This window comes from Ammospiza nelsoni, chromosome Z (assembly GCF_027579445.1).
Source record: "Ammospiza nelsoni isolate bAmmNel1 chromosome Z, bAmmNel1.pri, whole genome shotgun sequence".
NCBI lineage: Eukaryota > Metazoa > Chordata > Aves > Passeriformes > Passerellidae > Ammospiza > Ammospiza nelsoni.
This window is the reverse complement of record NC_080669.1, coordinates 19,866,413-19,881,344: the sequence shown is the minus strand read 5'-3', so window position 1 is coordinate 19,881,344 and position 14,932 is coordinate 19,866,413. Positions and strand designations below refer to the sequence as shown.

Here is a 14,932-nt window from a genome sequence, read left to right as displayed (position 1 = left end):
TCTTTGTGGCTGAAGATGCTGAGGCCTGGAGTTCTGCCATGACCTAGCGCTTCAGCCCAGCCACTGACACGTAGGAAATGCGGTCTGAACTCTCACATGCAGGCATCATTTTCCTGCCATTCTGACAGGGACTGTGAACTTGCCTTGGTGTCAAACTAGCTGTAGCGTGATGTCCTTTTGTACTGCTGGTGAGAAAGTGAGCCCCCTTGTGCACAGTGTCTGTGCAGGCTCCCTGCTGCCAGCAGAGAGAGCGGTGCCAAGGCGTAGTTCACAGCCTTGTGAGGAACACAGGAGCCACCGTTGCTGCAGGGACTTGCCCATCTCCAAGCACTGTCTAAGGAGCTACAGTCTCTGCTTTGACTACACCCTTAACTTTGACATGACCCAAGTTTGCTGAGAATGCTGAGCAGCTCTGCATGGCAGAGACAAGGTCTGTGTCTGAAGGGCTGGAATGCAGTTCCTATTGGCTGCTCCCTAATGCTTGAAATCCTGAGGGGAAGCCTTTTGACCAGAGCTGAGCAGGGAACTGGTCCCTGCTTCCATTCTGAGACATTCAAAGCAACACAGGCTTAGTTGGTTACCCACATCAACAGCCACACACAACAGCTTTTGCCTTCAGGTGAGCTGTGTGGCTGCTTGTTGCTTCTTGCAGCTCTCAGGAGCCAACTTTCCTGCTCCTTATTGCTTGTTTTCCTTTTTCTTTGTCCATTCCTTGCAGGCCCCGCTAGGAGAGCTTCTTGCCTCTCAGAACTCCTCGGCCCAGGCGGGAAAGGCAGAGAGGGAGCAGAGCACAGATAGAGTGTGCAGTGCCCAGGAGTTCAGGTGTGTGTTAAGCTTTCTCGCTTTCTCTGAGCAGGGTTGGGCATTGCTGGGCTTCAGGAGGTTGAGAGTCAGAGAAGAAATTTGGCTTTCTCATGGTTTGACTTGCTCAGCATAGACAGGGGAAGGCAATCTGTGGGCAGGTCTGGCTGCCTCCTGGGACTCACTTCTCCAACCTTGACAAAAAGTATGCTGAACTGGACCAGAGGAAAAGCAAGGGAGGTTCAGGCTGGGTTTACGGAAAGGAAACCTTTGAACTGCAGAGGCAGCAGAACAAGTGCCTCAAAGAGCTTGTGCAGATTCCACCCTTGGAAATTTGGAAACTCCAGCTGCATAGGGCCTTGAGCGGCCAGTCCAGATGCCATAGCTGACTCCAAGTGCTTGGAGCTGAAGATGGTCCTAGAGGCTCCCTGGGGTTCCTGCCAGGCTAAACCATCTTGGGATCCTTTGATTATTGGATTGGAAATTTGTACCCACGTTCTCGCCAGGCTATAGCTTGCGGGCTCTTTCCTTGTTGGGCTAGTGAAAGCAAGAGTAATTGTGGGAGTGCTCATCTGGACTTACCAGGCCTCTCTTAGCCAAAGAGGAACTTTTGCAAGTCCAGTATCCACTGTATCAGAGAGGAGCACTAGCAGGCAGGAAGCTGCTAAGCTGAGAGTACCTGAGCTTTCTGGAAATGTTTTGTGGCTTCTGAAAGCTAATTTGACTTCCTCCCTGGTGATTCTTTCACCTGCAGAAATGACAAAGAGAGATGGTGGTCTAGAGAGGGAATGCCAGCACTCTCTTGAGGTGGAAGTAGAGGGCTGTTGGAAGCCCCTGAGACCGCCCTGTGAGGGACATGGTGTGTAGTGCTGGTCTTGCAAGGAGACTGTGTTTCAATTAAAGGCTTGCTTGTCTGTCCCCTTGTTGTAGAGGGAAGGAGCTGGCTGCATTTGAGAGCAGGCGCCACTCCTCACGAGAGAGGGTGTTGCAAGTGGCAGCAGAGACAGCCGAGGAACCACAGCTTCCGAGGAACCTGCTGAAGGAAGAGGTTCCTCTGGCGGTGCCAAAGGTACGCTCACTTATTCCTAGGCAGCACTTATGGGACAGGGAGCTGCCCCTGGCAAGAGCGCCCCAAAGGCTGCTTCTGGCAGCAAGCCAAGACTGAGACCGTGCTGTTGTTGTTCCCCTTGAAAAATGGTGCCCCCTCCACTTCCAGGTTTGCCGCCGGCAGCGGCCACCCCACAGGGGTCTGGAGAAGCTGCTCCAGGAGTTCTCTCGCCAAGGGCACACACTGCCCCGGCTGTGCAGAGAGAAGGCGGCGCAGGCACAAGAGAACGCTGCCCTGGAAGCCCGACTGGCAGCCACGGAGCGGGACCTACGAGGCCTTTCAGAGCAGCTGGCAGAGGCCAGGTAAGGGCAGGGAGGAGCACCTGGGTGCGACATTATTGAGGGTCTGGAATGACAAAGGGGGTGAGCATTAAGTCAGGATTTACTGCCTCCTGTTTGCACTGCAGATGTGTCTCTGTCTGAGAAGTGAAGAGACAAGAGAAAAAAGAAAAGGATACTGTGACCTGAGTGTTACTTTTCTGACAGCTCCAGCTGTCAAAGCTCTTCTGGGCGCCCGCCTGGGAGCCCCTTGCACATTCCTGGGCCAAGTGCAAAGCAAGCCATCTAGGCACTGACAGGAGTACTAGGGAAACTGTGCGGATGTTTGCTATCTCAGGAATTTCCCGCAGGCTTTGGTTTCTCCTTCAGTGCATCTTAACTTCAATCTTTCCTTGCCAAGTAGTTTGACATGGCATTTCCAGAATTCAAGGCTCTTACATGTGAAGGTTATCAGTAGGCTGCTGATGCTTCAGGTGAAAGCTGCAGGGTTGAGCTGAAAATCTTGAGACCCTTCTGACATAACTCTTGTCAGTTATGGTGCAGGAACCTCAAGTTGCTTACAAGGAGCAGCAGAAGAAGGGAAAGGTCTTGTGGCTTCTCGACAATGTCCAGGGATTCTTGCTGAGCACTTGTCCACCCACCTCTGTTACCTGTCAAGGTCCTTAGGCAGCTCCCTTCTTAAAGAGTGTCAAGACATTCGGGCATTGCTGGCTCAGTTTACCAAAAATCAAGGGAGCAAGCATTCTTGTTCATGAAAATCCAGTAATTTAAATGGCAGGATACCTGACAGCCCTCCTCCAAGACATTGCTAATTCAGAGAAAACCTACTTCTGGTTTCTTACTCATACTTGTAGAAGGTGGAGCTTCCATCTATCATTCCTTTAGTCCCTTTGAGTCACTTTGAGAGCATCTGGTAAACAAAGTATCTCTACGTGCACTAGGAATAGCAGTAAACATTGAGGAGGCAGCGTTCAGGAGAACACTGGCTTCTGTCCCCCTGCAGAGTGACTTGGAAGGGCTGATGAGCTCAGGGCTCTGAGCACAGGCTGGGCTTTTGCTTGTTGGCAGAGACTTGGTGGGCGCAGCCACCCATGAGGAATGTGTCCGGCAACAGCAATTTGAGCACTGGCTGCTGAGATCAAACTCAGCTGGCCTTTCTGTGCTGGGCTAGGTCATGAGGAAAAGCTGGCCAACCACCTGGAGGTTGGCTGCTTTGCTATTTTAAGTAGCAGAAACAATCTTGCTGTAGCTGAGTTTCCATGCACGGCCTTTTCCATGCTCAGGATATGTAACTGAAGGCATGTCCAGCTGGAGCAACTGCCCCTGGGTGCCAGGAACAATTTCTCTTCATCTTCACACCTTGTAGGTCAGAGAAGGAGAGCCTGCAAAGCAGCCTGCTGCAGGCTCAGCAGCACGTATCGGAGCTGGAGATCACCAGGAGCCGTCTGGAAGCCCAAGTGCGCACAGCCACACGGGCCCAGGAGGTGATACTCGGTGAGAGCCTGGTGTGCTTTGTTTCTGGTGATGGCCCAGCCTAGTGCAGTTGCTCCAAAGGCAGCTCTGTCCACAGGGCTCCTGAGGAGGAAAGGAACTGAGCACAGGTCCCTCCTTGCCTGAAACTGAAAGGGCTTCAGGTCAGTAGAGTCTCTGCTAGTGCAGTCTCTGACTGTTGCCGTTTGTCATGTTTGCAGAGGATGTGAAGGGCCTCCGTCAGGAGCTGCAAGCTGTAAGATCTCTCAGCAAGCAGCAGTGTGAAGAAATGGCTCAAGAGCTCCTCTGGGCAGAAGAGCAGTGCTGCAAGGCTCTCAGACACTGGCAATCTGCTCAGGAAGAGGAAAAAAGGAAGCTCCAGCAAGAAATGGTAAGCGACAATACGTCCCGGAAGTTTTCAGGCAAGCTTGGTGGGCTGGCTTAGCAGAAGAGCAGCCTGGGTGACATGGCTGCAAGCATCTGCTGTAGGCTACACATTGCTGGGCCAGGCAGCAGAGGGCTTCAAGGGCTCCGACTAGAAAGCCTGTGAAGACCAAGACGATGGTGCCAGGATAGTACCTGCAGCCACGGTTTCAGGCTGGGTATAAGCCAAGTTCCCCAGAGAGCTGGATGGTCACCACCCAAAGCATGGCAGCGAAGGATCTTGCCCACAGCCTCGTGCCATGCAGCAGACGGCTGCTGACCTTGCTGCACTCTGCTGCCGCAGCAACTGGGTTCCTTGCATTCTGTCCTTCCACGGTGGACAGAGAGTCTCCCCTTTGGGCTCGAAGCATACGCAACAGGCCCCGTGTTGCTGGTATTCCAGCTGGTGGCCTGTCCTGTGACTAGGGCATCGGGGTGCTGGCTTCCTCCTCATCCTGCAGTCCACCTGCAGGTTTTCCTTGATCAAAGGGCTGTGGCACTTTGAGAACACAGCCTGTGAGAGCAGGCAGAAATCCTGAGCAGACAGGGGCTAGGAAACAGGCAGCCTTCAGAGTGGTGAAGGAAGGCGGAATCTCCTTTCCTTCCACCTGCTGACCCTCCTGTAAAGCTCCTGGTTAGAAGTGCTGGAGGGCACAAAGCCACTACTGGGGACTCTTCAGGGAGGGGGCTTGTGGGAGGGATGAAGCTGTCATTTTTTCTTTGGGGAGCACGGCTGGGACTTCATCTGGAAGTGTCTCTTCCTCTCATCAGAAGCAATGTCTGGAACGGCAGCACTTGGAGGCGCAGGCGATGCTGGAGGAACGGGAAAGCTTCCTGGCAGAGGTACAGAGGGAGCAGGAGAAAAGGCTGCTTGAGATGAAGCAGGATGTTGCCATCAGGCAACCCGAATAAGAAAAGATAGGAACCAGAGCCAGTCAAGAGGCAGCACAGAGTGTGAAAAGAGAGTTTGTGTGTTGCTTTGGTCTCCCCTGGGCTCCTTATGGGCACTGCTTGTCTGGACACTGTCTGTCTGAGCGGGACTGCCTCTTAGCCGGCCCGTGGTAAACATGAGGAGGAGAACAAAGTGTTTTTGGAAAGCGTGTGCACCTCAATCTTGCTTGCCACACGAGTGGTGTGTGGGACGTTAAAAGGCGTCTTCTCTTTGTTCCTGTGCAGCTCCAGGGTCAGAATGCTGCTCTCTTAGTCAAGGTGCACCAGCTGCAATGGGAGCTAGAGCAAAGGCGGCAGCAGCTGCAGCAGCTGAGGCAGCAGCTGAATGAGGAGTGTCTGAATGGGCAGGTGAGCCTGACCAGGCAGGCTGCAGAGGGAAGGGCAGTGATGGAGGCATGAGCTGGACATCTCAGGAAAGGGGAGGCAAGGACTACTGCAGGCACTGGGAGCACAGAGCCGGGCAGGCTCCAGCGCTGTGCACCAGGAAGAAGAGTTGAGATGAAAGAGTGAGAGCTGGGTGGAGAAGCCTGCAGTACAGGCTGGCAGAACAAAGGCAGGTGAGTGAAAGAGCAGTAGGCACTGCAGTCATGCAACAAGTGGTCTCTGCTCTTCTCACCTTTCCCCTGCAGAGCAGCAGGTGGATGGGGGCGAGGCCCCTGACGGCCATGCTCTGTGGTCTGCATTGCAGCTCGCCAGCACGACACTTACTGGGCCACTGAAGCTCAGCTTTGCTGCCCTGGGCATCAAAGCTAGTGCTTTGGCTGGTGGGCCAGCAATCCTGTGAATGTATTTCTGCTGGCTTCTTAGTGCCCACTTTGTTTATTGAGGAGTTTGCTCAGGTGAACGTGGTGACCCCTGCACATTCTGAACAAGTTGTCCCTTTCCATGGTGCAGGTCTCAGAACAGGGTGAAATTTTAAGGTGTTCTTTCCCTTTCACCATCTCTACTATGGCTGGCTGTGACAAGCTGTAGTCTCTGCTTGTTTGGCTTTGACTTGTGCAGCCAAACACCAGTGTTGTTCCTGATGGCATGCCTGTGGAATGTGCCGTCAGGGGCATCTCTGCCAGCCACACTTCTGACACAAACAAATTTCTTGTCCCAGATGAACGAGGGCTCTGCCCTTGAAGGCGCCGCTGCAGCAGCAGCCTCCAAAGAAGACTCCCCTCCGCAGCCTGAGAACTCGAGCAGGAGCAGCTCACCCCGCTCCTTCCAGGAGAGCGAGAAGCAGTGCCTGAGGCTGCTGAGTAGGTCCTGGGGATTCCTTGTGCAATCCAGCAGTGTATTATGGGGTGTGTGCCTCAGCATGAGCTGTAGCACCTCTTCCTCCTGACTCTGGTGTCGGGGAGACATTCTGGACTCCCTACAGGAGCCATTGTTGTGCTTGGAGGCAGCCAGGGAGCATTTTGGGGCACTCCTTTTGCCTTTGAGGGCAGCTGGGTGTGGGTGGCCTTTGCCTGAGGTTCCATGCGCACTAAAGGCAAAAGCAGGGATTGTTTCCGGAGCAGCAGAAGGCTGCAACCTAGCCAACGACTGAGTCAGCTTGTGTGTGCTGGTCTGGCCACATTGATCATAATAGTTGGCTTCCTAGATTGCCTTTAGACTGCATTTGGAGACAAAACACTTCAGAGAAAAAATTTGGCTGTGGGGCTGGTTTCATACTGGTGGTGTTTTCATGACTTCTACTATTCCTTCTACAGTTTGCTTGGATAAAAATTCTTCATTTTTGTTAGTGTGACCTCCTTGGAAGGAGCATCAGGTGATAGCAAAACAACAGAGGAAGGGGTCTTTTCAGCACACCCCAAATGTTAAGAAATTGTATTCTTAGAACAATCCCTGGGAATCAGAGAGCAAGAGGTGTTTTCAAAGTGCAGCCAACAAAGAAAAACACAATTTGATTTTCCAATCCCCCTTGGATAGTTCAGTTGTATGCCTAGGGAGACGCATCAAGAGACACTTCTGTGTGGCAGGGCCAGATAAAACTGCCCTGCAGGCAATTCTCGGGATGAAGCCTGCATCCCCTCTGCTGCATGTTCCTCCAGTACAAGGCACTTTGTCAGGGCTAAAGCCCAGCCGGTGAATACTCTTGGGATACTAAGGATTGGCCTCAATCCCTGCACTCTTGGAAAGCACAGCAAGGCCTTGGTGACTCTGCAGTACAACTCAGTTGCTCCTTGCAACTGGTCATAGCTGCCGGTGCAGTGCTGTCAGAGAATAAGAAGCTGGCAGGTACAGGACAGAGCCCAGTTTACTCAGTGTCGGCCATCAGCTGTAGGGACAAGAGGTGAATGGATCGACTCCTCCTTGGCTCTGAACTCAATGACACCCATGTTCTGTCTCGAGTGGGGTCAACAGCTTGTAGCAGTGCTGAGTCTGGCTCTGGCTTCTTCACAGTGCCTGTCAGAGGCCATTTGTGGGCTCTGCCCAGGTTTTTGTCATACCTGCCCTGCCACTGATGGCTGCTGTGGCTGCAGGGGCTGGAGCCTTCCTTAGCTGTGAGGTTTCAGCAGCCACCGCGTTGCTGCAGCTTGGCCTGGACTCGTCAGAGGATCAGCATCTCGTTTGTGCAGGTGTCTGAGCCACGGCAGCGCCTGAGGAGCGGCGCTGTCCTTGTTACCCGTCTGGGCTGTGCCCTTTGGGAAGATGGGGCACGTGGCTGGTGTCCAAGGGGCCGAGGGCAGTGCTAGTGACTGCTGCAGCCCAGGCTGAAGACATGGACTTGTTGTTCTTCACTAAATGGGGAATGGGCAAAATCATCTTCAGAACTTAGCCTGCTCATAAAAGAAGAGGGTCCTAATTCTTACAGCCATTGTTCTTGGATGTAGCACAGCATGAGCTGCTGTTCTCTGAAAATGTCAAGGCATTCTTCAGGCAAACTGCTGAGAGGTAGAGGAAATCCCCTCCTCTCCTGGATTTCACTTTGCCATATTCCTTCAGCTCTGCAAAAAGCAGCTGTTGATAAAACTTCATCCCAGATCGCAGGGTGCATTGAAATCTTGGAATTATGAAACCTTTTGTTGAACCTCACAAGAGAGTGTTATCTCCCACAACAAGGAAGGGTCCTGATTTTTCAGCCCTCCTTCCCCTTTGTGGACCACAACCACTTGCCACGGTGCCAGTTCTCTTCTGGTCTCTGTCTGCTCTGACGCTTTCTCCGTGGGCTTAGTCTCCTCTTCAAAGGAGTGTGCAGAATCAGACTCTGTGCAGGCCACGTGTGTTACAGAGCTGCCTGTCTTCTTACTGCGGCTGCTCTTGTTGTTGTTCTTGTTGACACTGTTGCTAGCCAAGCGACCAGAAATTGCTCCGCGCCGCAGAAAGTGGAGCTGAGATTCTGATCCACTGGAAGTCAGGATCTCTGTTTTGAAGTTTGCTTCTTGCATTTTCTTTCTTTCAGGGAGTGTGGTGAGCGTGGCAGATCCAGAAGAGAAATACACTGGATGGAAAATTATTGGCAGAGGGTGAGTTCAGCCATGCTTACTCCTCCAGAACCATGGGTCACGTAGGTGGCTGCTGGAATATCCAGAGGGAAGTCAGGCAAGCTGCAAGCATCTTCAGACCCTGGCTTTAGATTGTCCCTGTCTCAGTACTGGTCACAAGGCATCAGCAAAGATAACTGCATGCTGGCAACCAATGTCTTGCCTGCCTCAAGGAGGCACTTGCCTGTCCCTCAAGTGTGTGGCACGAGATTCCTTATTTTCCCAGCAGACACGGTGTTGCATGATTCCAAATAATATGGCCCCACAACTGAAGGAAGAAAAAACTGAGAGAGCAGCTTCCCACCTGACAGCCGTCAGACAGCAGCTCTCAGCAGAATTTCTTTCCAATATTTTGCTGAACACAACTTTCAGTGCTCAGGACAATAAGACAGGCTGTGTGGTGCTGCCTGAGTTTGGCAGACAGAATCAAAAGAGAGCTCTGAGTCCAAGAGGACTCTGTGTGTTTCATTGCTTGGAAAGGCACACCACACACACAAGCACAAAAAGGAAGAGGCAAAGCAAACCCTCACATCCATAGTCTGGTGTGTACATTTGAGATTTGTAGCAGCTCTTTTTTCTTCCTGTTGGACCCAGCTTTGCTCTTGGACAAGCTGCATGGCAGAGGGTTGCTGGGCTGCTGTGGTATTGTCTGAAGGGTAGACAAAGGCTGGTGTTTGAGGGACACTCCAGGCAGCAGAGAGCTCCTGCCTGGGCTGCCTTTTGCTTCTCAGCACTGAACAGCTTCTCTGTTCTTGCTGCTGTTCTGTTCCTAGGGGTTTTGGAACCGTTTATAAGGCCTTGGACGCTGCCACAGGACAAGCGGTAAGTGCCAACAGCCCTTGCAGATTTTGCAGCTCTTGAGCGCTTTCCCTTGGGATGTGATCTGTGGCCAGAGCGTTGTGTTACCTGTCTTTGCTGCAAAGGCTGCCTAGAGGCAGGCTGAAAAATGCATTTTGGACAGACTTTGTCTCGCATTCTGAATCAGTGTGAGGATGGCAGTGGTGTCTTTCCAAGAAGGCCATGCTATCTTGGACTGCCTGGATAAGTGTGCAGAGATTAGCTGATGGTAGCAGCCGTCATTCTGGCCCAATTCCTCTTATGCCGCGGTTCAGACACAGATAGGATTTGCCATTGTTTCCCAGCACGAGGTACCCTTTGAAAAGATCTAAAGAAGGAAAGGCCTTGTCTGGAGCGCAGTTTTGCCTTTCAGTCCTGGGGAGCCTGGGTCTCACACACACACAGACACTCGCACACGGATCAGTGAGAAGAAGCTGATGAAGAGCCTTAAGTAATACCGCCTTGTGTTGGTCCTTTGTTGCTGACATTCCATTACAGAGATGCTATTTGTACTGAACTGACATGCTGATGTCAGTTGGAGAGTCCCATGCTCTTTGGGGCTAAACATTCAGAGTCCTGAATTCTCCTTTCTGGCTCTCAGCAAATACAACTCCATCTTCCTGGTGGCTCCTTACCCACCTGCAGCGCTGTGCTCAGCAACTGCACTTGGAGGGATGTCTACAAGGAGTCTGAAAGCCCTAAGCCCTGCTTCTCACCTGGAGTGCATCAGTAGTGGTCCACAGAAAGGATTCTTCATTTTTTAACACACTCAAGAATTACACATCTAAACCGTGTTGAGGAATGTTCTTCAGAGATGCAAAATCCAGAAGAAGTTAGGATGTGCTAGGATGTTAACTTTCCTTTGAGTTGCCTTGGAGTTGTTCTTTGTCAGACAGCATTTTCTCTGTAATGGATTGGTGCATTTACTTTGGAGCACAATCAAGAATGGCAGCAGTTTCTGAAACACTGATCAAATCCCCTAGAAATGCTAACCTGTTTTCCACAAGTTGATTTCATTTCACAGAAGCAAAATTCCTTTGGCTTGCAAAACGCGTGTAAATGATAACAGTAGTGGTAAAGGAGGCCTCGCGGAGGAGTCTGCAAGGGCTGAGAGTGCTGTTAGCACATTGTGGCTGATGCTTTAGAGTCCCTTTTCGCCGAGGTGACAAGGCATCCTGGCCCGTGAGTGCACGGAGGAAGAGGCTCTTGTAACGTCTGTTCCTAACGGCTTTCAACGTCATTGTAGGTGGCCGTAAAGGAAATTGATCTCCAGCACCAGCGCTGCAAGGAAGTATTGAAAGAAATCCTGGTCATGAGGGAAATGAGGAACCCCAATATTGTCACCTACCTAGAAAGGTAAGTAGTTCTGTATTTTTATGGGAATGTCAGTTTCCATACTTGCCAGGCAAAGGTTTCAAGCACTTTGCTCAGTGGCAGAAAATTGATCTTGCTATGAACATCAGTCCACTCCTGTATGAGGCATGGGAGGAGATGGCATTCTTCTGGTTCCTGGCAGAAATAGCTTAAAGATTGTTCTCAGAAACCTGTCTCTCTTACTAAGCCAGCAGCCTCTATGTTCACTTGCTGAATGTTCCTTTGCTGTTTTGGGGCGTGATTTCTTCTTCTGAGTGTCGGAAGAGAAGTGCTGAGAAAGCATCACAGAAATTATTTCCCTTGTGCTGTTCCCACTATTTTCCATTGCCTTGCATGCCAAAAGAGACACATTATTTGCCGGGTTTGAGGTAGTTTTATCCTGTTTGTGACTGTCCTTTATGCAAGGCTTCCCAAAGGGTGTTGGCAGTGCTGCACCTCCACCTCCCCTGTGAAAAAGCTGTGAAAACTGTGTCTCCTTGCTGTTGGAGTGAATGGTGCAATTTGTTATGAAGACAATGAAGCAGCTGCTGGGATGTAGCCGCTTCCAGATCTGCCTCTGCTATCACAAACTGCCGTTTTCCCCTGCTTGCCCCCTAAGCCGTCTCCTTTCCCACGGGTGTGCAATTAGATGGCACAGATTGCAAGCCCTGGATAGCCTGGGTGGAGCGTGTCTCCATTTTATTCCGTCTTCATTTCCCAGTGACCTGGAAGCAAAACTCAGCTGTAGTCTTTTCATCCGTATGGCAATTTAGCTGTGCCCATTCAGCTCTACACTGTTGTTTTCATCTTCCAGCTACCTTGTCAATGAGTTTGTCCTGCTGGTGTTGGAGTACATGGATGGAGGCTCTTTAGCAAAAGTGATCAGCGAGAAAAGGATGGCTGTAGGACACATGGCAACTGTCTGTCAGGAGGTAAGGGATCCTGCTTGTGCTTGGCATGCCTTGGACAGCATCATAGTTCAAAAGCGCTGCTACGTGAGTGATTCCGTGCTCAGAGCTTTCTTGCTGTGCTGCTCTTTTGCTTCAGAGAAGAAGGAGCATCTGGACGGAAGTGCCTGCCAGTGTCCCTGCCCTTACTATAGTCTGCTCTTTATCTGCTTTTGGCCTCTGTGCTCTCTGTCTCTTTTTGATTTTTCAATTTTTTTTATCTGTTCTGCACTTTGCCCCTCCAAGTCTTCGCCCAGAGCCTTTCTGCATTGCCTTCTTTGCCTGTAAGCGCAAAGATGCCGCTGTGCGAGTTTTAAACCAACAGCAAAGGCCAAGAGAGGCTCATCTCTCATGGGTCTCAGCTTCAAAGGAGGGCATGGCACCCACCACGGTGCTTGCTGCTGAAAACTGACAAATGACTTGAAATGTCTTTCAAATCTGCTGACCAGGCAGCCTTACAGCCCTTTACCTCCAGTCTCCCAGCTGACAGTGATGCCCTTGGTACCCAAAGCAGGGACTTTTCCTCTTTTGGCCAACCGTTGTTTGTCCTCTGAATGGGGAGAGCGCATCCGCTGCAGCAGCGGTCATTCTGACTGGCTTTGCAGGGGACAGTCTCGAGCAGCAACTGCTCTTTCCCCCTCAAAGCCAATATGCCTTGCCTTAGAGAGATCCTGCTCTCCCAGGGTTGCAGCAGCAAGCTCTTCCTCTTGCCAGCACTCACTGCTCCTCTGAGATCCATGAATCTTCAGGAGCACACGATGAAATCAGATCAGGCTAACTTTTGGCCTCCTGTTTCTTTTATTCTCTCTCAGTGCCTGAAAGGCCTGGCTTTCCTTCATGCCAACCAGGTGATCCACAGAGACATCAAAAGTGACAACATCCTTCTGGGCCGGGATGGCTCCGTCAAGTTGGGTGGGTATTCTTGCTCAGGGCACAGCTGTAGGCTGCTGGGAGTCTAAAAGAGCAACAAGTATCAAGAGGAACTGTGGTTTGTGTGTGTCCCTTCCAGAGGGAGGGAGGCCACAGTGGAAACCTTCAGTGTAGATGAGGAAAAGCCACCACCCTGGGAATGGTGGTGGGTTTGTTAAATGGACAATTGCTAGTTTCCTTGGCTGCAGCCCTGAGGAAAGAGAGCACAGCTGCTTTTCCAGCTAGATTCAGTACTACATTCTGAGACTTAGAGTGAGGAAATCTTTTCCTTGGTTCCCTACTTGAAGCAGTGTTTGTTTTTCTCCTCAGCTGATTTTGGCCTCTGTGCTCTGCTCACACCTGAGCAGAGTAAACGGAGGTCGATGGTGGGGACAACTTGCTGGATGGCACCCGAGGTGGTGAGAAAAGAGCCTTACGGTCCCAAAGTGGACACCTGGTCCCTTGGCATCGTGGGAATTGAAATGGCCAGAGGAGAGGCTCCTTATGTTTGGGAGACCAGTGACAGGGTAAGGTGCAAATATGCTTCAGAATTCAGTATCCTTCTGGTCTGTCTCCATTAGACTAAATCCCATTCCCGCAGCTTGGATGAGTTCCAAGAAGGTCCACTTCTAAAAATGTCCCTGCAGCTCACATCAGCTGTCAAGGCAAGACCTGTTGCCCCTTGGAATAGCTGGAGTTGCACTGGGGCCTTTCTACTTTTGGGGAAGAAGGCTCATCTCTAACCATCTGCTAGGCAAGAAATTGCCACTGCAGACTGGGGCTTAAAAGACGGGGTCTAGGTGAGCACTGAAGGCTGTGGAAGAATCACGTAGAGTCTTGTGTTTCCTTTCACTTCAGGCTAACCACCTGATAGGCACGCAAGGCATACCAGATGTGCACAAGCTCAGCCTACCCCCTGCCTTGTGTGAATTTCTGGGCTGCTGCCTGCAGATGGATGTGGACAGGAGAGGCTCTGCTAAGGAACTTCTGCAGGTACAAGGCAAAGGGGCTGCTCCCTGTCTGGGTTTGCCCCTCGGCCCAACTCCAGGGAATCAGATGGGCCCCCCACAGGGTAATCTCTGCTCTGGCTGCTTTTCAAATGAGAACCAGATAGGATCCAAGACTAGTTAAGGTTAGAAGGGAGTGGTGGAGGTCATCTAGTCCAAAGCCCCTGCCAATAGATCAGGTTGCCCAGAGCCCCAGCTCACCTGACCTGGAATGCTGACAGCGATGGGGCACCTCCCAGCTCTCTGGGCAGCCTGAGGCAGTGTTTCAGCACTCTCCTCATAAGGAGTTTCTTCCTTAGAGCCTATCTGAATTGACTGTCTTTTAGTTTAAAACCATTCTCCCTTGTTCTCTTGCAATTGGCCCTGCTAATAGATATGTCCCCATCTTTCTTCTAAGCCCCTTCAAATATTGAAAGGTGTCCTTGGAGACCTTGCCCTTCTGCAAGCTAAACAAGCCCAATTCTCACAGCCGTTCCTCAGAGGAGAGCTCCCACCTTCTGGTCATTGCTGAGGCCCCCTTTTGCTCTCGGCTGCTGTTTTCAGGTTTAGTTGGTAGCAAAGGAACTGAAGTACTACAGTGCTGGGGAAGGAGGCCTGCAGTGGGGCTTGAAGAACACAACATAAGCACTCCCTGCCAAGCGGTTCTAGATTGGTCTGTGGGAAGGTGGGACCTTTGGGGGGGACTGACTGAGCATCCAAGGGCATCCAGTTTGTCCTTCCTGCCCCACTCTTAGAGGTTTCTGCCAGCCAAAGAGGGACAGCTGAGCAGGATTTGTGCCAGCCTCACGTGCTGCCTGGCCCGCTCAAGTAGATGAGAACCACTGCAGCTTTGCTGCCACCTTTTGTGGCAGACAGGCAGCTGGCGACGGCGCCACTTCCTCGGCTCTCCCTGCCGTGAAGGAAGATGCCAGCCAGGCCAGGAGGAGGGGGGCATGCCAAGGCAGACACTGCTCTCCTTGCAAGCCAGAGCTGAGTCCATCTGTGCTCTGCCCCTTCTGTCTGTGTGTTTCTGGGCCCTAGAAGAACCCAGCTTGACCCTGTTAGAAGCTCAGTTGGAAAATACTGGTTCCTTCTCCCTTGGTCTCTTTTAATTTGGTTGCTTTGGTTTCTTTTTCCCTTTGGGCAGCATCCATTTCTCAAGCTAGCGGAGCCCCTCTTCAGCCTCCTCTGAGAGCCTGATTGCTGTCATCCCTGCAGCAAAGTAATGCAGGAAGCAGAGGAGATGACAAGGACCACTTCAGCACGTAGAGAACGGAGCCTCTGAGAACAGGCAGGAATCCTGAGGAGAGAGGGCCCAGCAAACAGACAGACTGAGACAGAGTGGGAAAAGAAGGTGCCACCTCCTTTTCTCCCATCTGCTCATCCTCCTTCTAAA

General features: G+C 51.6%; 1 protein-coding gene across 1 annotated transcript; it reads left to right on the top strand.

Annotated features, from left to right (window-relative positions):
• The first annotated feature begins 4,890 nt into the window (after nucleotides 1–4,890).
• On the top strand, nucleotides 4,891–14,728 carry LOC132087040 (serine/threonine-protein kinase PAK 3-like). The gene is made up of 13 exons (XM_059493068.1): nucleotides 4,891–4,923; nucleotides 5,257–5,379; nucleotides 5,720–5,795; nucleotides 5,839–5,903; nucleotides 6,134–6,275; nucleotides 8,423–8,486; nucleotides 9,278–9,326; nucleotides 10,588–10,697; nucleotides 11,509–11,626; nucleotides 12,454–12,553; nucleotides 12,881–13,077; nucleotides 13,409–13,543; nucleotides 14,684–14,728. Exons 1-13 carry the CDS (start codon nucleotides 4,891–4,893, stop codon nucleotides 14,726–14,728), a joined length of 1,257 nt encoding a protein of 418 aa, XP_059349051.1.
• The last annotated feature ends 204 nt before the right edge of the window (nucleotides 14,729–14,932 follow it).

Coding starts and splice junctions, on each gene's coding strand:
- LOC132087040 (XM_059493068.1), top strand. CDS start 4,891: ATGCTGGAGGAACGGGAAAGCTTCCTGGCAGAG. Junction 9,327..10,587: donor ACGCTGCCACAGGACAAGCG/GTAAGTGCCAAC, acceptor ACGTCATTGTAG/GTGGCCGTAAAGGAAATTGA. Junction 13,078..13,408: donor TTTGGGAGACCAGTGACAGG/GTAAGGTGCAAA, acceptor CTTTCACTTCAG/GCTAACCACCTGATAGGCAC.